The sequence below is a fragment of the Cylas formicarius genome, unplaced genomic scaffold (assembly GCF_029955315.1).
Source record: "Cylas formicarius isolate icCylForm1 unplaced genomic scaffold, icCylForm1.1 PGA_scaffold_10__41_contigs__length_53128322, whole genome shotgun sequence".
Taxonomy (NCBI): Eukaryota; Metazoa; Arthropoda; class Insecta; order Coleoptera; family Brentidae; genus Cylas; species Cylas formicarius.
Genome location: NW_026844214.1, coordinates 23,365,438 through 23,389,916, shown reverse-complemented (window position 1 = coordinate 23,389,916; position 24,479 = coordinate 23,365,438). Strand labels below are relative to the sequence as shown.

General features: G+C 34.7%; 1 protein-coding gene across 3 annotated transcripts in view; it reads left to right on the top strand.

Moving 5' to 3' along the window:
- The window catches only part of LOC132695749 (uncharacterized), a 257,921-nt gene that overhangs the window by 84,875 nt on the left and 148,567 nt on the right, over positions 1 to 24,479 (top strand). For all 3 annotated transcript variants that reach the window (XM_060660205.1, XM_060660212.1, XM_060660217.1), the window contains exon 7: positions 17,196 to 17,444. In XM_060660205.1, the coding sequence (XP_060516188.1) occupies positions 17,196 to 17,444 (249 nt within the window). The remainder of the gene's footprint in view (positions 1 to 17,195; positions 17,445 to 24,479) is intronic.

The window sequence follows — 24,479 nt, the reverse complement described above, 5'->3', positions numbered from 1 at the left end:
TAATTGCAAAGCCTCGACGGCTAAGAAAGTACTGTTTCATATAACTGACAGCGTACTCCGATTTCACCAACCCCCACAAATCAACCAATAGCAAACTGGGAAAACATCCATTAAATATCAATTATCTCCATAAGACTTTGTATTGCTTTCCTAGGAAAATATTTTATTCTTTAAATCGGAAATCAGTTTAAGCTTTCCAATGTGTCTTTAATATAAGATATGTAATCGTGCTCCCTCAAGTAGGGACTATTTTAGGAAGATTTATAATCTCATATATCTTATATCACTAATATGAATCAAAGAAAATTTCTCTAACAATTACATACATAGGAGAACCTAGCGAAAAAGTTTCAAAACATTTGTCAAAATGTGGTTTAAAAATAGCTGCCAGAACTAACAACACAATAGGAAAATATTTAAAAAACAATAAGTCGAAATGTCCAAAATCCCAAAAATCAGGCGTCTACAGGTTGAAATGTGGATCTTGTCCTAAAATCTATATTGGACAAACAGGTAGATCCTTCAAGAAACGCATTAACGAACATATAAGAGCGTTTAAAAACAATAGTCTAGATTCAAATTAGACTACACACTTAAACGCAGAAAAACACATTTTTGACGGCAATTTTTATATATTACACAGCCACAAAAAGTAGAAAATTAAATTTATTGGAAGCCATAGAGATTAACAAAATGAGACATTCAAATGTATTGCTTAACGATCAAATAGATTTAAATACCTCTCCTTTATTGAACTTAAATTCTTGCAACAACATGAATTAAGGTTTATGGTCATTTTTCGATATATATAGTGTCAGGTAGTTTTTAAATATTACATTTGATAAAGACACGGTGCTGTCGAAACAACTGACATGTCATAATATTTAATTTCGTGAAAATCTGAACTTTTAGTTCTTATTTATTCCCACTGGATAATCTTAAAGATAGAATTGACTTGTTACAGGAGAGTACGATCTAAAGCAAGTAGGGCAACGAAAACTTGCAATAGTTTTCGTTTTTAGAAACATATAGTCCATTTAAACTACGCCAGCAGACAAAAAAATAAAAATTAGTCTAGCAACATTCTTTAGAAAGTCGTCATGGTGTAGTAATTAATTACCTTAGGTTTATTCAAAATGTTTCTAAAAATAGGTTATTAGAGCATACACATAGTGTAAGGTGGCGATAAGGCATTGAACGGATACAAAGAATCTAAAATCCACATCCCCTTCACGGATTATTGAAAGTCGGACACCATCACGGCTAAATTATCACGCTTTCTGTTAATAGGGCAGCTTGGCGTACGCCAAGTGTCACTGTGGCCAAAAGTGGTTTTATCATATGAAATTATAAAATATTGAAGAAAGATATATATTTAATGGGAAAAAAATACAAATTGTTCTTTAATTCAAAAACGGTAAAATAAATGCCCGTCAGTGAAATCTTAATAAAAATATCTATCAAAAAACATGTTTGATTTTTTGTATCACACCATCGTTTGGAAATCGATTCCTATAGGGATATTTTACGTAGAGTCCAGTTAAGTAGTCAGTTCTTATAATATCTAATTCTTTTTAAATTTTCATTTACTTTTGAATATGTTAATAAAACACCTTATACATTTATAATTTACAATTTGCGCTTTTTAGATGCTTCTGAAAACTATATATATATATATATATATATATATATATATATATATATATATATATATATATATATATATATATATATATATATATATATATATATATATATATATATATATATATATATATATATATATATATATATATATATATATATATATATATATATATATATATATATATATATATATATATATATATATTGTGACTATCTTGTTATTACCAATTATATAGGACAGTTCAGTTCAACCAAAAATAGGATTCTCATATAAAAAGAGAAAGAAAGAGAAGGATAATAAAAACAAAATCTAATCAAGTAAATAATACCTCAAGAAATAAACTTGTGGACAGATGGAAAATGTAAAAGTACTAAAATGTACCGTAGTGTAAAACACGGTGAGAACACATAAGCTCATACCCTACAATCCTATTTGTTGTGATGTCATCAGAGTTGAGATTTTGGATAGTTTAGACATAATAGCACAATTTAAAATTGAGATTCGGTGGCGCCCGCAGTGCTCCCGTAGTAATATATGTATTGAAATGATCAGTATAACTCATAGCTCCTAACGTGTCGATTTCTTCTGTGCGCTGGAACCGATAGTAGTTAAAACGGTAGGCAATCAGAAGACTTTGACAAGCATCAAATAACGACATGAAAGCGGTTGGTGAGGTAATATAATTCATGGAAATCTTGATAATTAGAAATAAATTATTTCTGTCAAAATTGATTTTTAATTATTTTTACTACTTAAATACGTCAACGGTTTTGATTAGTTACTTGGATAATTAATCGTCAACAATTGATTAATGACACATTAATGTAATTCAAGTAATGTTAGCTACACTGGTGTGTAATTTGGTACCTTTCGAAGGAATTGTAAGAAAAACTCAAAAAGATAAATAATAATATTTAGGTTTCAAATATAATTTTGGTATCCCAAATAAAAAATTACCTTATATTTGGTAAATTCTGAATAAGTTCTTTAAGTTATGTTCTTTTTTCTACTCCCGTGTGTAAAATGCCTAATTACAGACCGATCTAGCGTGCGGGACTTACCACGTGAGTTTCTGGTCCCACGGATCCGAGCTACTTTGGACATTACCGGGATTTTACCGCACGGGTTGAATTTTGACGTTCGTCAATTGTGACGGTGATGCCAATCAATTTATTCGTGTTATTTTGCAATAATGTACCCAAAAACTAACGGTCGTAGAAAAAGTATAGTATGCAACCCGTTTGGTAAACCGTTTAAGTCACTCGTTTATTAAACACACAAATGCCGCTTACCACACTTATAATCTTATATTACTGGCAATTTTCGGGATAAATCAAGCAGTAAATAAAGACACTTGGTGGTAAGATTGAGCTTAGCAACAATTAAAAAAAATATATTATAATTAAGAACTTCAATCAATTCCCAGAGCAAAATAGGTTTCACATATATCGACATATTTTATCAAGAAATTGACTTTCTTCTCATTAAAGGTATTTTTTTTAGATTATTCTTAAAAGAGTTAGCTAAACATGCTTTAACAGTAGCACAACAGTACACAAGTACAAAAAGTCTATATTGTGCTTAGGAATGTGTTACAACTCTCGGTGTCGCGTATAAATTTTTTTTATCAATTTGGTAAATAGATAAGAAGGTTCCGCAGACTTTTAAGTTTTAACAACTATACTGCTAGCTAAGCTAGCTAGGTTTTAATAATATTAATAACCTTTTTAATTTCGAATTCGATTACTCGCGCAAAATAAAAAGGATTTTCCATAGCGATATCTGGTATCACGTTATTTTCATGGAATAATGACAACATTTTCAATTTTCCTAAGTCGCGTTCAAAACTTTTTAGTAGGCCACCACTGTTAAAGCGAAATTCTGCATTTTTTATATATAAAAATTGAATCTCCATAAAATAAGAGGATAACTATCGCTCCTCTCAAACCAGTAAAAAAGAATTTTTGGTATAAATTCTTATATTTAATGTGAGTTGTTTCACTTTTAATAACATTGGATAATAATTATGGACGCTACACCAGTAGCCGTATTTCGTCCATTCCTCTATATACGATTCATTTTCTGTGCAGATGATGATGATGATTTGGTTGACAAAAGGCTCGAGTAGAACTTCGATTTTAAGAATTCTAGCTAAAAATCACTTTATTTTGCAAAAGGACTAAAATTATACAGATGATGTTAAATTTATGTTAAATTATATCTTCTCTTCAAATTAACTAGGGACAAAAGAAAGAGGGTCGAATTTATAACCCCTGGTGGGCACACCTCCAATCAAGTCAATCTAAGGCCAACAACCGAGAGAAATTGAGAGGTCTATCTCTCTTACTCAACCTGATGATATAACATACCAGGTCACCAGATAGATATTCCACCTCCACCTCCAATAAAGTCAATCTACATCCAACAACCGAGATAAAAATTGAGAGATATATGTCACTAATTCAACCGGATGATATAACATAGCAGGTCACCAGATAGATATTTCCAAAAATATAATAACGAAGCCCATAAAAGGACACACAGAAGCTCATTCTCGCTCCCAAAGATTTTCCCGAGAATAATGAATAATAAAGGCGTGAGTTACTTAGAAACAAGGCTGTATATCACCTGTTCACCAAAACTCATCAGTTTAGACCTCAATTAGTCGAGTTAGAAACAGCAAGCAGACTTCAGAGCAGGTCAATCATGCTTTTTATGAATTAGTGAGAAAAGCAATATAAATATAGTATGTGAACTTTAGAAATGAGTTCTGGCGCATTGTGGACGGTAAATCAAAGATGAATCGAGTAACCAACCAGGGGATAACGACAATCATGGACCTAAAGAAGACAAGACTATAATTACAGACCACTTACAAATTATATAGTATGGCCACGTAGAGAGAATGAGTGAAGAAAGACAGAGAAAAGGAAAAAGAGAAAACCGTAGGTCAGAATAAATCTACAGTTAGGAGATTGGGAAGACCGAAAGAAATGGAATCTGGAAACTCCAAGGCGTAGATTGCTATGAAACCGGACATATATGCTTCCTGTCATAAAAATATCTACCTATTTAGGTTAAAAAAAAGTGTAGTGGCAACAGCGCAGGAGAGTCTGCAATTTTGTTAGAGGGCCGTGAGAGGAGAGATGGGCAGAGGTTCGCTACAAGAGTGGAATCGAGAACATACAACAAATAAAACAAAATCTGTTGTCTAAGCCGTTTTCTCCCTATTTTGTATACCCGGACAAAATAACAAAATCTGGCTATCACGTATGGAAAAAAATAATTTAGCAAGGCGGAAAACGCCACAATAATTATCGACGAAAAACTTATTCTTTAAATGACTATTAGTGACGGTCAATTTCACGTTTTTCAAATAGCTGACACTTAATCAAAATGCGCTGACCGCGGACCGAAAACTTGCTTTGCAGTCCTGAATCGTGCAACTTTCGGTTTTGCCACCACTAACGGTTGTAGGAATCCAACTCGATGCCGACGCCGTTAAAATACTTTCAACTATTCGCCAACAGAGCTTTTCCCCGAGAGACTCGTTAATTCTCTAATAAAATTAAATTCCAAATTAAATTTCGGTTTTGCGGTAAAATATAACTAAATTAGTATATAGTTCTTAATCAAAAATTGTATTTTCAATTATCTGTACTATTTTTTAGAATACAAAGTAGAATAAAAACCAATTAATACTGATTATATTTCTATGAATGTTGGATTATTTTCTGACACCACCCTGTATAATTGGTAGGCAAACTAAATAATGGCAATTGTGTATTAAAGTAGTTATACTATTTACATCCTTATTAAATACCGGATATAAGGTCACAATGAAACTATTACGTATACCGGCCAAAACAAAATGCTGCAAATTCTTTTCGAATTTCTGATATTGCTACCACGCAAACTTGATTTTTAAAGCTCTGATTTTACAAAAATGTCTAACATTCACCATAATCAAAATGAGTACTGTTTTATCGCTGAGACAAATTTAAATCTTCCGAAAATTTCGAAAACACATATCGATAACTCTAAAATGGCTTGATGATTTTCATTAAATGGAAATCGAAAAAAAAAACGACACAATGAAAGCCGGATCCCAATATCTTTCTCCTTCCTTAAAATATGAATAAAAGGACGCTTAAAAAAAAGTTGGATTTAAAACGCTGATTTATTATTTAGAATGCTCAATGATATTTGAAATTAAAATAAAATTTTGTTTTTATATTTTACTTTTTTGCAACACCTATAGTTCGCAGAAAATTGCTCAGTAACTGACATTCCTATATTTTGATACCCTTGCCCGATTTCAATTAATTTATTATCACCATTTTTTTAAATTGATAATTAATCTAAGTTAACCAAAACTAACCAATATTATTATTAAATTATATAAGTAGTAATATATGTATTGAAATGATCAGTATAACTCATAGCTCCTAACGTGTCGATTTCTTCTGTGCGCTGGAACCGATAGTAGTTAAAACGGTAGGCAATCAGAAGACTTTGACAAGCATCAAATAACGACATGAAAGCGGTTGGTGAGGTAATATAATTCATGGAAATCTTGTTATTAGAAATAAATTATTTCTGTCAAAATTGATTTTTAATTATTTTTACTACTTAAATACGTCAACGGTTTTGATTAGTTACTTGGCTAATTAATCGTCAACAATTGATTAATGACACATTAATGTAATTCAAGTAATGTAAGCTACACTGGTATGTAATTTGGTACCTTTCGAAGGAATTGTAAGAGAAAGTCTAAAAGATAAATAATAACATTTAATTTGGATTTCAAATATAATTTTGGTATCCCAAATAAAAAATTAGCTTTATATTTGGTAAATTCTGAATAAGTTCTTTATGTTCTTTACCACGTCAGTTTCGTTTCCCATGAATCCGAGCCACTTCGAACATTTCCGGGATTTCACCGCACGAGTTTGCGAGCAATCGGAGGTTTTCGGAGATATTTCCCACGCCTTGAATTTTGACGTTTGTCGATTCTGACGGTCATGTCAGTGTCAGTGAATGTATTCGTGTTGTTTTGCGAAAATGTACACAAAAACTAACGGTCGTTTATTAAACACTCGCTTCGCTCATATCAAATAAACTCGTCAGTCAAATGCCGTTTACCGCATTTGTTGCTTAATATTCATATTTTAGGTTAGGATAAAGATAATCAGATGCTGTTTTTACCGGATTGTTAGGCCCTTACTTTAATATCGAAGTGATATCTTAGCGTTAACTATTACTCTAGCAAATTAATTTTTTCTTGGGATAGTGTCAGAAAACCCCAGCTGATTGCAATGTAAACAATCGCAATAGGATCACACATACCATGAATGATAGCCGTTTTCTTTTTGGACTTGAAATCACATTGATGCTGAGGAGGTCTATTCATGTTACAAAATAAGGTAATTTTGACGTGGATACCTGGACACTGTGGTATGTATGCAAACCATCTAGTGTTCTAGGGTCACCAATACGACCACAGTCGATTTTGGGTACGATTACCGGATTAGTCCATTCGAGGACGATAAGGAATTAATATTCCACGAAGAAACGCACATACGCACATTTGATACCCTATTAGGCATGAGCAGGGCAAAGCTAAAAAACTACCGTACACTGCAAACTCATACACGGCATGCACGAAATGGGCCCTTCGGAAGACCATGAGTCTAGGATATGCATGGAGGAAACGGCGGAGTATATATAATATCGATGTCCGGCAATGGGAAGGATAAGACACTTAAAACTAAGGGCTGATATCTAAAAACTTGAGAATATGAACGACATACCGCCCCAGTAAATAACGGACTTTATAAGAGATCTCAACTTGATAGAAGAAATATGAAATTGGAAATGTGACGCAATGGGTCAACACGCAACAAACTAAACGTAATCCGAAACCCACGCCACTGGTTAGACTAATATTTATTTTTCTTATTTTATCATCTCGGCCAAAGAATTTCACCAGCTTTTAAGATGTAATAGGTAACAGATATAATAACAGTTTTTTTATTATTGTACCTTTCCAGTCTACGCCGGATAATATTACTTAAGGGCCTAGCCAAAATACGAAACAGCGATTAACCATGAGCCAATTAGTATTTAGGATTACACTTAGAAAGTACACAAACAAGAACTGTAATCCAATGATTGTTGATTCAAAATAAAACTTCTCGATCCGAGGACGTCTTGTAGATAATGGATTATTGGATTTAAATTATTTTTTAGGACGTGGTCCAAGTGATACACAAATTTAGATAGATAGATATTTATAGATCTTGTCTCAATGAGTACTTCTGACTTTCACAAAGCCATATTTCATACTAAAATAGCGAAAAAAAAATATTTTTTTAAATAGTGGTGAATTTATTTATTTTGTTGGACTGAATTCTTGCACAATGGGTGCATGTAAAATAATTAGAACGGAAGCTGATTTGACGCGGCTGGGAAGCTTATAATAAATTGCTCCCTGATTATGGGAAAAGGTTATCATTTATCATACGTCTACTTAATATGGCGGCAGGCAAATATTTTCAAATTCGGACGTGAACTTTCGAAAGATCCATTAATTTCACAAGTGCGTTGGGTTGTTTCACGGTGGCGCGGCGTTACTACGAATCTTGTTAAACTGGAGAGTTTCTGAGAATTATGGTCGGAAAGTGGGGGCGGTGGAGGGTTTTAACGTAGATCCCGTTTATAAGCGGTTTAACCGTGGATAGGGGTACCTGACTAAACTTTGTATGTGTGCTTTAGTTTCAAAGTAGAACAGAAGGAAAATAATTTTGAGATAGATCTAGATAGAGGTAAGAACACATTCAAAATTTCGTACAATATAACGATTTCAGCAAAAATAATCACTTTTTCCAATTATTTTGTCAATATTTAGGAGAGATCTCGATCAAACATTTAACATTTGAAGTTTTAACTCGGGCGATTTAACATGCCACTTTCCAACGATTTGCTTTCACCCCATGGTTTCTGTTGAAAGTGAAATGCTGTGTCTATATTAAAAGTTAGTTTAACCTTTAGAACTCCGGTTTACCGCTTGGCTATTTACTCCATTGACACTCGAATTATGTTATTTTAGGCATTAGCTGAAGAGCAGAATTTGAATGCTCGAAATGTATATTGACGTTTTGATGCTATTTTCTATAAAAAGTGGTATAATTATGCATCAACTGTGATAAACGGCGTTAAAAAGTTTAGTAAACGTGTTGCATACTATACTTTTTCTACGACCGTTGGTTATTGGATACATTTTTGCAAGACAACACGAATACATTCACTGACATTCACATTCATGAAGTGGTTCGGATCCGTGGGACAAGAAACTCACGTTGTAAAGTGATGCTTCCCGCATGATAGATCGGTGTATAATTACGTACTCTTCTTCTTCCTCTTTTAGAAGGCGTGTCGCCTGTTTAGTTCCGGTTTCCTCCTCGTCTAAGCAACTCTTGCGAGGTTGACTGCCAACTATCTCGCCAACGTTTAGGTGGTAGTCCAGTACGTCTTCTGCCATGGGGTACGTTGTTGGGAATTATTATGGCCATTCTGTCGGGGCCCATTCTACTAACATGCTGGTTCCATTCTCTTCTTCTCTGCCTTATCTATCTGACAACGCCATTTGTTTGGCACTTTTCTCTTATGTCTACATTTCGCTGTCTGTCCCTCAATGTGTATCCGGTTATCATTCTTAAGGTCTTCATTTCAGTAGTTTGTAGGATTCTTTTTGTTACTGATGTTTCAGCTCTGGTTTCCGCACTATATGTCATCACTGGTTGTACGCAGGTTTTGTATATTCTTGACTCACATTCTGCACTCAAATGTTTGTTTTTCCACATGGGATATTTAAGATGTCCTGATATTGCGGCGGCTTTATTGGCTTGTTTCCTTACTTCTTCTTCCAGGAATCCAGAGCTTGTAATTTTGCATCCCAGGTATTCGAGTGACATTATCTGATCAATAGTTTTGTTTTTTATTAGCAATTTGCACTGTAGAGGCTCCTTTGCAATGGTCATGCATTTGGTCTTATTTGTGGAAATTTGCATGTTAAGTTTTTCTGCCTGTCTGTTAAAAGCTTGTAGCATTCTTTGGAGGTCGTCCTCTGACTTTGCAATAAGTACTGCGTCATCGGCATTGCATAATATGTTTACTTTATGTATTCCCATTCGATATCCTAATCCAGTATTCTTAACGGTTTTTATTAATTGGTCCATGATTGTGTTGAATAGCAGAGGGGTGAGACTGTCGCCCTGGCGAATACCAGTTGTAGTTCGGAGATGCTGCGTTAAGGTAAAGTTTGTTCTTATTTGGGTTGTTGTGTTTGTGTTTAAGTCCTTGATAAGTTCTGTGAGTTCTTTCGAGACATTACTGCTTTCCAGGATGGTGATAATGTCTTTTACTTGGACTCTATCAAAGGTCTTTGTTAAATCTATAAAGCATAGATAGGCTGGAGAGTTATATTTATATAATTACGTACAAGTGCGGTAAAAGGCACGAACGGAGCGTTTACATTTGATCACTAAATAGATTATTTAAAGAAAAAGACTGTAATTGGAAGAAAAATCGTCCAAGGATTAAATTTTTAAGATCGTATAAGCAAGGAAAAGCAGGTCGTAACCTTTAATTTTGTTTTGTTTGGATGGATAATTGAAAATGCTACAATTGGTTTTGGCAAGATATTAATATAAAAACTGTAAAAACCACTAAAGTTCATGCGAATGGTATGTAAAATTCCTTCGGGAAACTTAAATTATAAATGTCACTTTACTTACCTACTAGTCCACTAGATTTTAAGTGTAGCTTATAGCACGTAGTATTTAAATTGTCTAATATAGTGCATAACATTTTTCTGTGTATTAGTTTTCGGGTACATTTCTGCAAAACAACACGAATACATTCATTGACATGACCGTTAGAATTGACAAACGTCAAAATTCAAACCATGTTATAAAATCTCCGACTACATCCGATTGCTCGCAAACCCGTGGCGTAAAATCACGGAAATGTTCGAAATGGCTCGGTCCCATGGGAAATGAAATTGACGTGGTAAAGTGACGCTTCCCGCACGAGAGCTCGGTGTTAGTAGAGCAAGACTATTTTTAATTAAAAATTAATTAATTTCTTTTTTTTTCTTAGTTACCGTCAGTATTTTTCTTTTTAAATTTAGTCTCAATCAAAGAAAAACTTTTTTTAGGCAACAATACGTGTCAACCAGGTGTAAACAGGTAATCGGATGTAGTGATTTACCCTCATTCTTTTTCTTTAAAAATAAATATGTAAATATACAGAATTTTATTACGAATCCAACGATATATGATTGACTTTCTAAATCGTGTCAAAGCTAATGATTGACACGATCTAAAGTTTCAATAATTTCATGTAAAAATAAAGTGTGACTGCGAGCGCTATATCTTTTTTCTTGCACGGCAGAGAAGGATGTACAATAACAGCTGCGCATAAGACTCTTCCCAGAAAAAGAAAGGTGTGTGTTCAGTTCTCTGTGTATAAGACAAAGATAAATATATTCCCCCACTTAAAATTATTTTGGAGCCTTACCGCGTTTACAATGTATATAGTATATACCTATATATATTTACAAATACGGTTTTGTTTAGCAACGTGGTCTACTCCGTCTATTATTTATTAGTGTATTATTGTTTTGATAATTTTCAATAGACAAAAATGAAGAAGTGTTTTATGTGGTGAAACATCACAAATTATTGATTTTGACAATGTTTTTAGAAATTGTTATTTAAAAATACTATTTCGAAAATAACGTGGATTTAAGTATGGTGATGTTGTTTTAACCGAAGAATCTATGGGTAATTTAGGTTATCACAGACAATGCTATCAAAAGGTGACAGCATTACGGGCAAAATACAGTGAAGAGAACTCCAAATTTAAAAATTTAAAAACACTCTCGGGAAAAGACTACCAGCAAGATATTCTTAGATCTTATTCCTCCTGGCTCTACTACAGTCACGGAGAATGCCAGTTACTACTCAAGAAAATCTGAAAAAATAGCTAAGTCGACGAAATCGCATTAATTTAAATGTAAATTAAATCCCATAGAACTCTTATGAAGGTAGGCACAGGAGGTTTATAGCACGGTATAACACCACTTTTAAAATGGGAGATGTTGAAACCCTCTTGCAAGAGGGAATAAAGACTGTGTAAAGTTGAGTATCTAGGTTCTTCGAAAACTTCGATGGAAATAGAATAAAGAATGTAGGAAGCTGATAACATGCTGGAGAGCCTTTTCTTATTTTGCTGAACTCCAACAACTACAGTGCATCTCATACTCGGAATATGATGACTAAAATTTACAAATGAAAAAAAAATTATTACAATTTATCTATTTTCATATTATTCTTACTTCTATGTAAGCATTTCATTTTTGAACAAAAGTCGGTCATTCCCCATTATCCGAAAGTTTTTCAACATCTTCAATACGTTAAAGACAAAATTCCATTTGAGATGCCAGGACCTTACAGCATTCCGTGTATATGCGGCAAAGAATAAATTGGAGAGACCGAACAAAAAATATCAAATAGACTCAAAAAACATGAAACAGTCTAACCAAACTAACGATCAGTAAAACGCGAGCCCGGTTCAGTTCAGCTCTGAAGAAGAAAAACAGGATGATTGGCAAAACGTTAGCAAGTTGGACTTAGCAAAAACTAACGCAGGAGGAATCCAGAAGTTTTGTAAATAATGTGCAATAGAGCTTTATCGCCTACAAGGTACGCATTCGGTCAGTGCCATTAAGCTGTACACTGTAACAGATATTTTGATGGACATTGGAAATTATTTCTTGTATCATCTTTTGAATATGCACAAAATTGATCAGGATGGTAAAAAATAAGGTAGGAAAAAGTATACAAAATCAGAATACTAAGGATTATTATTAGCTGTCTATAAAGTTAACCAAAATATTAAATAGCTATTTATTGTCAGCTAAGATTTAATATATAACTTAAACATTTAACATTTTATAAAAAGAAACAACAAACACATTCTTCTTCTTCAGGTGCCAAGCAGATTTCTGCGTGGGCGTTCATCGCCTTCTTATCAGATGGTTCTGTTAATTGCAGCATTCTGTAGCGTTTGGAAGTCACTTATCCCTGTCCATTGTCGGATATTTCTTAGCCACGATAACTTTCTTCTGCCTATTCCCCTTTTTCCTCCTTCAATTTTACCTTGAAGAATGAGACGCTGAAAGTGGTATCGCTCTCCTCGGATTATATGTCCGAGATAGCCTGTTTTCCTTTTCTTGATGTTCTCGAATAGTTCTCGCTCTGCCAGGCCGGCTCTTCTTAGGATATCCTCATTCCTCACGTAATCGACCCAAAACACCCTTAACATACGTCGTAGAATCCACATTTCGAAAGCCTCAATTTTGTTGATGGTTTGTGCCCTCAGTGTCCATGCCTCGACACCATATAGGAGGACGGACCAGACATAGCATTTCACCATTCTATATCTGAGGCCAAAGTTCAAGTTCTTGTCTGTAATGAATTTTCCGAGCCTCAAAAAGGTTGTCCTAGCCTGCTCGATCCTACATCCTATCTCTTGATCCGGGTCCCATCCTTTATTGATCATGCATCCCAGGTATTTAAATTGTGTGACCTGTTCGATGTTTTCTTCATTGATATGTATTCGCGCATTAGGAATATCGCTCCTACTAACGATCATAACCTTGGTTTTTCTGATGTTAATTTTTAAGCCTAATATTGTGCTTTCTTCATTGACCTGCGTTAGCAGACTCTGGAGATCCTGTGCATTGTCTGCCAATATCACGGTGTCGTCTGCGAACCGGATATTGTTGATGGGGATTCCGTTTATCTTGATACCAAGAGGACTACCCGAGATGGACTCGGAGAATGCCTTTTCTACGTATAGGTTGAATAGCATGGGGGACAGGATGCATCCTTGACGAACGCCCTTTTTGATTTCGAAATCTTCGGTTGTTCCAGCGTTGCTCACTCGAACCTCCGCTCTCTGGTGCCAGTACAGATTACCGATCAACCTTATATCTTTTCCATCTAGTCCCAGTTCTCCAAGGTATGTCATCAGAAGGTCGTGTTTAACGTTGTCGAACGCTTTCTCGTAATCGATGAAGCACATAAAGACATCCTTTCTTTGATCCTGGCAATTATGGACCAACGTCTGAAGATTGAATATGGCTTCTCTAGTTCCAAACCCGCTCTTGAATCCGAACTGACTAGCCCCACTCACTTCCTCACATTTCCGATAGAGCCTTGTGTGAAGTATTCGGAGAAAAGGTTTTAGAAAATGGCTCATTAAACTAATGAGACGATAATCCTTACATGATGTTGCGCTGTTCACCTTTGGCATTGCAACGAACGTAGAGCGGAGCCAATCCGCTGGGAAGTGTCCGGAATCATAGATGTTATTAAAAAGTGTCACGATCTTTTCCAAGTTTTGTTCGCTGACTAAATGAAGCGTGTCTGAGAACATATCGTCGGGGCCCGGAGCTTTGTTATTTTTCATCAGCTTGATGGCATGTGTGACTTCGCTCCTCAGTATGCTCGGTCCTGAGAGAGTAGATATCTCTATTGGGGGATTATCTGGTCTATCGTCGTTGAAAAGACGAATTGTGTATTCTTTCCATACCTGCAGCAATTCCTCAGGTTCTGTCACTATTTCATTGTGTTGGTTTTTAATGAGGCTAAGCGGTCTGTTGTTGTATAACCCCGCTATTTCTTTTATTTTTTTATGAAGGTGAAAACTATCCCCAAGCCTGCAAAGGCCTTCGGCCTCTAGGCATCTTTCATGTAGCCATTTCTCTTTTGCCGCTCTGATCTCATTTCGTATTCGTCTTTGAAGAGCTACATATCTGTTGTAATCGTTCTGGGTTTTACATTGCCTTCGTTCCTCCATCAGTTTTAGGATATCTTCGGTCATCCACTTGTTTTTACTTGTTGTTTTTTCTTTCAAGAGAAACTTTTCGTTTGTGGTTGTAAAGGCTCGCTTGAGATCGAGCCAGTACCTGTCAGTGTCGTTGGTGTTGACAACGTTTTCTAGTTCTTTATTAAGATGGTCCTCATATGATAGTCTTGTTTTTTCAACTTTTAATTTTTGTAGGTCGAATGTCTTCCTAAGGCTCTTTCTCTTAGGTTTGGCTAGACGTAGAACAATGTTGGCGCACACCGGGTTGTGGTCTGATGCGATATCGGCACCCGGCATTGTAGAAATTTTGGTGATGTAATTTCGAAACCTTCTGTTAATTATGATGTAGTCTATTTGATTTCGAACAACGTGATAATTATTGTCTTGTGGGGATTTCCAGGTGTATAGTCGTCTTGCCGGGAGTTTGAACCATGTGTTTGCGATCATAAGATTGTTTTCCTCGCAGTACTGAACCAGCCCTTCTCCCCTGTTGTTTCTCTCACCCAAACCCCAGTCGCCAACCACTGACCCCGTCCTGCCCCTTCCAACTTTGGCATTAAAATCTCCAAGAATTATATTTATTTCATTAGTCCTTGTGAGTTTCAAGGCCGTATCTATTTGGTTATAGAAGTCTTCGACTTCTTGTTCAGGTTTGTCTGCTGTCGGAGCGTAAACCTGGATAATATTGATGTTTAGAGGCTTGCCAAGTATCTGGACGAGAGCCACTCTCTCGGAGATTGGGACAAAGCACTTCATAGATTTCTGCATATTCTCGTTCATCAAGATACCAACACCGTGTTGATTACGATTAGCATTGTCACCAGAGTAGTAGAAGACTTTTCCTCCTGATTTGACCATTCCACTTCCAGACCATCGGACCTCACATACTCCAAGGATCTCTATTTTCATTCTGTCCATTTCTTGAATCAAATTATCGAGCCTTCCAGCTGCAAATAATGTTCTAACATTCCAGGTCGCTATTTTCGTTATCTTATCCAGTTGGAACCGGGGGATTCTTCGCACCTCCTGACCATTTAAGGTCTGCCCGGGACTGGAGGCCATTTGTGTTTGAGCTTCCAACATGATAAGAGTTTATCGGATGAATGTCCTGGGGATATCTAGAGAGATCTTTAATGCAGTGGTTTCCCGTTGCCTTCTGCATTCCCCTGCCGTTGACCATCTGCTGGTTCTTCCGCCTTTGAAACGATTTCTCATTTCTGGGACAAGAGAGTGCCCCGACTCCTCTCAGTTCTTCCACCCGAAGCTGTTGACCGACAGGGGGGGACTGCTTATACCGGCAGTCATTCGATGCTTTGAATTTACCCCTAGAAGCCTAGGTTGCCACTTACGCCGATTCCGCCGAATCGAAGCTTTCTTCTTCGCCTTCACCGCCGGTGTGGTCTTGATCCGTAACCCTGGACAAGGGGCCCTTACAAGGTGCTATCAGCCGGGGCCAGCTGAACCTAGGTTTTTTAGCGAGGTGTTACTCCTCGATCCCTCCTCCTTCCTTGCCCCTTGTGTGGCAAGGCCCCAGGCTTGGGACTGGCATAGCGGAGTTAACAAACACATTAACTCAGCATAATTCTTCGATAATTAAATAATGTCTGTCCAATACTGTTTTAATTTTTAATATTTATTATAATCTAAAGTCATCGGATAAGTTTCAAAAATCTAAAACTTATACAGACAGCCCATCAATATCATTTTTTACCTGTGGGATTTGGATAATTTGTGATTAGGGTCCTGGGCCTCCTTACTTGACTTGAAGTTGCTAAAAGAACTCCAAAGTGAGAAGAAAATTTTCGTTTAAGATGGCAATTTTGGCAGTACTGGAAGGATCGCGAAATGCTTATAATAATAGAAACCGTATATTTATATTTTGTTTCTTAATACAAGAGAGTAATAAAATGTAAATTTGCAATGGCAAGAGGGACAATATAAAGTTCAGTTAAATTACAATGATAGTTTTCCGTTCAGTTTTTAAGTTCTACCGTTCCTAAATTAGGGTAACACTAATTTGCAGACAATAGAAAGACGAGTTTGGTGAATAAAATAATCGGTATTAATACAGGTACTTTATTAGAATAATAATTATACATAGCATCTTGTAGTCAGTTTTGAATGAAATGCTACCACCGACAAGTCCATTTTTGTGCCACTAATGTTAGTAAATATTAATCTTCTACATATAAGAAATTTGAACACACTGAGAATACTTTTGTCATTTATAGAAACCAAAAATTTACAAACACTCACCCATTTTGAAGAAACATCTTTGCCAACAACTGCCGGAAAGTAACTAAAATTCTAATTTTAAACCGAGGTACAGATAAGTTAACTACTTGTTCGCCTACCCGCCACTCTTGGTAATTTTTGGTACGATACTACACCAATGGAATACCGCCAAGACTACTAAGTTTTAGAATTCAATAATGCCTATCGCATTAGAAAACGAACCATTTCCAACATTTGACACGGACTTGTTCCATTGAGAACCGTGCCAATATGCCATGGCATACAACCTTAAGAAACACACGCCCTTTAATTTTTACCAATCATGCAAGTTACACTCGGTATTTAACAGTCGTTCCTTTTCAATAAATTCCAGATATGGAAGTCCCCACCATAACCGATCGCAATCGGTAAAAACACCAGGGCGATCGTCGGGCAGGCCTAATTATCTCTGCCTGCCGCAGCAGAGATCTCGAGTGGCGTCCATGCCCAACACGGGAGTCGAAGAAGAGTATTATCGACTTCGGCACTTTTCAATTACCGGAAAAGGTGTCGTGAACAGGGGCGACAGCTTAAAGAGCAGAAGATCGAGGTCGAACAATTCCGTAGCTTCCAGCAACTCCAGGTAATATGTTCGAATTTAATTTGCGTTCAGTAACTAACTGTCGCTCGCAGAAATTGCATCGCCCTATTTAGATTTTAAAAAATATAATTACTTTTCTCCTAAGCTCCAGCTAATGACACGAAAAACATTTACCCCCATAAGCATGGAGCTACGCATTGTACAAGCTATTTACTGCCGGTATTATCGTTTTAACCACGGACTTGATCGTTTTGGTCTGATATCTTGCGCACTTTCTACAATATGCTAAAACGGTAAATGCCGTTTACTCAACCCTTAAAACCAACGTTGGATTGTTGTTTTACGAGGAAATTTTTGATTCCAACTAATCGCTTTTAGCCCGCATCTTACGCACCCTGTACGATGTACGCAGGAATTGTAGATCTCGATGTGGCCTAAACGGACTTTTTTCAGTTCTGGCCAATAATTGACTTCAAAAAATTTCAGGTTTTTCCCTATAATCTGGATGGCCTAGACTTTTCTGACAAAGCTATATCTTTGTGTCATTGCTCCAAACCTCTGGTTCCAAAATTTTCTCGATCGAACATCCGGTGTTCCAGATATGGTTCAAAAAATTTGTTTAATTAAATTATAACGTATATTTTATTTTTGGTGGTCTTTCAGCGTATTTTTGTTTTGAAATATAAAAATATTAAATGGTAATTTGGTGTTTTTTTTACGTTGGTTCACTAGGTTCGTAGAATAGATGGAAACATTATATCGTACAGCTTTTCTAGATAAACCAAGCAATTTATAGCGACATAATTAAAAAGTTTTAATTATTCGGAATAATAAACAGGCGAGTAAAGTGCGCGTGTTGTAATGAGGTATGGCGGAGCGGCCCATACATATATCGATGCACCTTGATGAAAAGACGCTCACAAAGATTTCAAAATACGGGGTATTAAATTGAAAAAAATGTAAATGTGTTGAAATTTGTCAAAGTTATTTGGTATATTAAGAGGCCAATTTAGCCTGAATAGATTAAAATTATTCCAGTGGCGTTCTTGGGGCACCTTAGTGAATATTATTTGTGTTGGAAAATTGTGCTTTTTAAGAAATAATGCTATTTAGGAAGTTTTGTCATTTCCGCCAATAATACACACCGGTCGAGGTCCGTAAGTACGCATGGTTATGACGAAGCAGTTTTAAGTACCGTTGAACAAAATCTTAGTATTAGACCAAAACTATAGAGACTAGATTCGGGGGCAATCATTCCAACTGTGTGCCAGCTTCTCTCCTAGCAACTTTTATATCCCTATCACGTCTAAGACAGACACACCACTTGAGTGAAGTACGTTTGAGGATTTCCACCTTCGGCTTCCAGGGCTACACGAAATCCTTTGTTACAGGTTAAATTTACTCCAAATAAGAATTTTAGTTAAAATAGCAAGCTTAATCGACAATTATTTAATAAATGTTTAATACACACAAAATGTTGTTGTTGTTCTTTTCTTCATACGACGATATTTAGTGTGTCGACTGGATATATTTTGTTCTCTTTGTTCTCTCTGAATCAGTTTGAACTAGTTTTTTTTTGTTTTATCAACTTTAACAGAAGCTTGCTGTTCATCCCGAACTTTTTTTTTGTAGCTATACTCTTCTCTTCCCGTTTTATCATTGTACTTAAAATCCGTGTAGGCAGTTTATCACTACTCGGGGGGTTACATTTAGTGAAAACAGGTGGTGGCAAAAAATATTCGTAATGTTTAACACTTTTCGAGTGGTGAGTTAAAGCACATGATTATAGAGTCGGACTACCCTCCTCTTCAAGGGTTCCTTATTTTCCTTATTATTTTTGTTTTTTTCTTTGACAGTTTTGTTGTTAGCCCGGCAAAGCGCGCAAGCAGCGTTCCTCTAATTCCCTAGCAACTTTCAATTTATTTATTGAAGTTTCACCCCACATGAGCAATTCATTTCGCGTAAAACTTAATGGAACCTTAAAATTTATTTCGTCTAAAAATAAAGTCACTTCTATTTACACACTACTATTGACTGTATCTACGAATAATAATTTATATAATATCTTTATTTACATCCGTTGACCATTTGTATTTCAGCGCTGCACAATTTGTTTCGACTGTGACTCTAACTCGCAAAGGAAAAACCCTTAACATTGGATTCATTTTTTAAAAAAGTTAAATTCCTTTTTTGTTGACTATTTCCTTAAATATATATTTACAAAGTGTTGACTGGTAAGCATTAAAATATACTTGATAGTCACATTAAGTATTATATAGTAGCTGTATTAATGTATATCAAATACAGCCTATAGTAACCTACTAGAAGCGGTTTGCTTTTTTTTCAATTATAGGTGTTAAAGCATTACTCATATAAAAAAATTGCGTGCTTAAATTTCATCCTCTTATAACGTGGCCAAAGTGTGATGTTTTTAGAGTAAACGTGTAAGAGTTTTATAAAAATATTTCTGTCTTTTAATGATACCTCTGTTCTTTTTTATGTACTATAATTATTTAGTTGTTTTTACGTTAATATATTGACAATTTGCAGTTACTATTTACTTGCTTAAATGCAAAATCAAGAGTGTGTTCGATATTTCATACAAAGAATTATGTCAAATATTGTTGATGAACCTGAAAGCTCTATAATTCGATCTTTAAGTTAAAATTAACCTTTTCTAGTGATGAAAAGTATTTTTTATTATTTCATCCATGCAAAAGAGATTTGTTTTATAATTTTATCGAAGTAGGCAGAAGATAGGTAGAATGAAAATGCGATTTTTCAAAAAGTACCAGGACTAGGTAGAAATTATATTCTAAGTTGACTTGTCTGTTGCCAACTCGTCCAATGAAGATAGATAGAACAAAAAGGAAGTAGGCTAGAAAAATTATTTGAAAAATGTTTTTTTTTTTTGCACGAGCTCACATAAATAAAAAAAATTGCTAGGAGCGCACTCTCAGTGTTTAATTGATGCCGCTTCGTCAATTTTCTAAAAAATTCACATTACAAAATAAAAAAGGTATTTTTAAAATTGCACAATATATGGTATATTGGAATTTTCTAACCAACTTTTCAGATAATATTTTATTACCATGTGTGTGTCATTATATAAATATAGTATAATAGGCGAAAAAAGGGTCCATGAATACTACCACCCAAGAAGAGTTTTAGTTCGATTAAAGTAATGGAAATGTTTGAATGGTACCTACGTTCTTAAATAGTACTCCCCGCATATTTTGAGACGAGGTTGTTCAAACTTATTTCAAAATAGGCGTTACAAAAATTTTAATTAAGGCATCTTCTAGATTTAACATAAATATCCTTCGAATATTGGTAGAACATTCAGTTTTGTCAACCAGGTCAAACTATACATATATTACAAAGCAGTTGAAAGTAATGTATTAAAAAATTACCGCCCGTCTATTAAAATTCCATGTATGTGTGTGCGTGTAAATTGAGCGTTTTTCCATTATCTTTGCATTTCGCAGCAGCGTGCGGTGTAGTATATTCAAGCTTCGTTCTGCCCGAGTTTCTGGAAAGCAGACCATTCGAAGATGTGTAATCGTGACAGATTAATGCCTGCATGTTTGATGTCTTGAAAAATTTGGCTTTTAGGGAAACTGATTTTAAAATAAAATATCAGTTGATATTAAATTTTTGTCTAGTGTTGCAACAGAAGATGTTAACTGTGGAAGATCTGGTATATTTGTAAGTACTAACCGAGCACCACATGCATCCGCATAACATTTTTCAATTTGTCTTCCGTATACATATTATATAAATTTTAATTTTTTTTAATTATATAAATTTAGCTTAGCCTAAGGCACCTTTCCATTTTAACGTGAAAGCAATCCTTCGTTAATGTTCGTTACTGAATCGTGTCAAGGGTCTCCCTCTTGCTCCTTTATGAATATTAATTTTTTGTCGTCGCGCCTCGGTGGATTTTGCTTATAACCATCCCGACATATTTTTTTTCTTTGGCGACGCAATTAAAAATTTTAATATTAATCCTTTCCCTGCAATGTGAAAATATACCGCAAGCAATATTTCAGTTCTCCCTCCTGTAAAATACTCAATTATCAGACGTATGCAAAGTTTCTCTTTAAAACTACAGCATGAAAGACATACATACATGCATACCTAAAAAAGGTATACTTATATCATACAATAAAATTCTTTAGCGCCAGACAACGGTGCTCAGTAGAACAAAACAAACATTTTGTTAGGCTTTGGGCAATATTTCTTATATCTTTTGAAACTACACTCAATTTGATAGGACAACTAATGTAGAACAAAATAGTGTCCAAAAAACTTTTGGGCTCATGGGGATTTAGAACAATAATATTCAAATTTTAAAAATATATTATAAAGTAACATGTAATATATAACTTAAACATTAATCCCAAACCGAACAATAAGTATTTAACAATATTAAAAAAACACAACAAAAACATTAACTCATTAAGTCTTCAATAATTAAACAATGTCCTTATAATATACAATACAATACACAGAATCAATAACTACAGAATCGAAAGCAAGTAAATGACTATTAAAAACATCTTTATTGTCAGCTAATCTAGATGTTTTCCTGGCATGGTTTAACCTGTGTGCGAGTCACTTTTCTCGAAGTAGAAACGAGATTGCACGAGATCTATGCTTTGCCAGGGTTAAGTCTCACATGAGGTCTCACATCAGATATGCTTTGCTTTTCTGGAACTTTTTTCGTCGGAATTTGTTTTTCAAAAAAGGGCTATCAGAAATTTTGCCAACGCACCTCCGAAAACCCATTGTAAGCTTTTATTTATTATAAGATTTTAACTTTACCGTCCAGATTTATCCTACAAATTACCTATTAGAAGCGGCACTTGGCCAGCAGCAAGTGTATCCTACCCCCGGAACAAAGAATTTCTCAAAACCAATAATTCTGTTATGTATCTACAACTTTTATGCCTATTTTCTATTTTTTTTTTTAATTGTCATACACATTTGTTAGAGTTTCTTACCTAAATTTTACTGTGTTTACCTCTTTAATTTATTCCGTTTTATTTGTGTAATTTTTGTCAATATAAAATAAGAAACATTGTTTTCTTAGATAATTAAATATACTACGTCATCATCTTCGTCATGATCATTAGAATTTCAAACTAAAGTTGAACCCCAAGAAGTTTAATTAATTGATTAATATTTTATTGTGTCAAATGGATGCTTGTTGGTTGGTTATTTCCATAAAATATTTTGTCAAATCAAAAATATGTTTACTCTTGACCTAACACTAAAAATGATTTAAGCAACTAAACCATACCTTAATATAATCAATTTGTTTGGAAAATGAATAAATATAAATGTTATTTGTTCAAAATAAACAACAACAACATTATTAACTCATAAAGAGATTAATTTCATTAAAAAGGGCAGTAAAGTTAGATCAATAACAGAAACATTCATTGCCTCTACCCATCATTCTACGTTCAGATTAACTTAGTCCGAAAGATGTATTCTTTATATTAACGTTGTACTGAAGCGTTAAAAGAAAAAAAATATCATTTTGCAATTTATGAAAGAATTTATTGACATGATATTTACTAGGAAGGTATTTCTTAGAACTAACATATTAAGAACATATTAAACGGAAAATTTTTCCAAAAGTTGGTTTACACCCTCAAAATAAAATAGCATATAACCAACTAAGGTAGCCACACGAAACAGTGAGTGAGATATAAAGACCAGGTGAAAGAAGATTTAAGAATACTAGGAGTTAGCGACTGGTGAACTAGGGCGCAAGGAAGGCAAGGATGGAGGAAGATCTTTCAGCGGGCTGAGACGCAACTAGGGTTGTAAAGTCACAGATTATATTTTCACACCACAAAATAACATACATACATACTACTCTGCAGGTGAACTTAATAATTTGTGATTTTTAAAAATTGATTGTTACATAACGTTGAATATTACATCACCTCATCTAATTCTCTATGACTTTCAGAGAGATATGATAATACCATTATAAAAATGGATTATACAGCCATAAAATAAAACTGACCAGATCAGAGATTTGAATAATTTTAACCCATTTTAATGTATACTTAAAGTGTACATCCTTCAAAGAGTTTTACTCCATTTTCTTTATTTTATGGTCCCTATGATGATATAATGATATTATAAACAAATACTTAGAAATCAAACCGCCACTACAGAACCCGCCCCAACTGACTGACCAACCAATTTACCTAAAAAACTACAAGGTAAGAGATCAAAAAACTTGTCCTTGGTGCCGTAACAGCAAATAAAGTTCAACAGAGCAACATAAAAAATAACTCTCCAAGGAGAACCACATCTCCCAATTTAAAACGCATGTCCGAAATATGGGGAAATAATGAGGACAAAATAAAAATGCAAAATTTCATAAAAATTAACAAAGTATCTAAATGCCAAGAACCGTTAATGTTAATATTAATGTTATATTAAAACTTTAATAGCAATATCGACAACATAATGTCTGACGGTGAAAAATAAGAATCCAACGTCCTTTTAACAATTTATTCCATTTTCCTAATTATTTTGTTTCAAATTTGCAATTTCTTGCAAATTAAAAATTATTATTACAGATTACAGAATAATCTTTGTAAATACCCGTTGCTTTTAGGATGACTTACAAATGTTTCAAGGCTATAGACAATGATACATGTTGATGAAATGAGGTATTGTAAACTTGCATGGTCTTTATTATTTACTATGTGGCAACTGGTCAAATAGATTTGTTTAGGTTAGTGGTAAGTAATTGAGATGTGCACGACCACGCCCAGGTATCGTTTGCTGCTAAGTCCAGAATAAATCAAAATTACGTTTTTCCAATAATGCTTTCCAAACATTCTTAATATCTAAATAGGATTTGCTAAAACTTTTGGGATTCTGGTGCTGCTTCTTTGAATTTTCTCTTCTTCCAGTGTTGTTTGTTGCCCAGCTTAATTCTAAGAGTGGTGTCAACCATAACGAATTCACCCATTTTCCCGCGCATTGTGTTTTTCGGTCTATCAGTGTGGTTGTAGGGAAGGATCGATCTACAATAGATCAAAT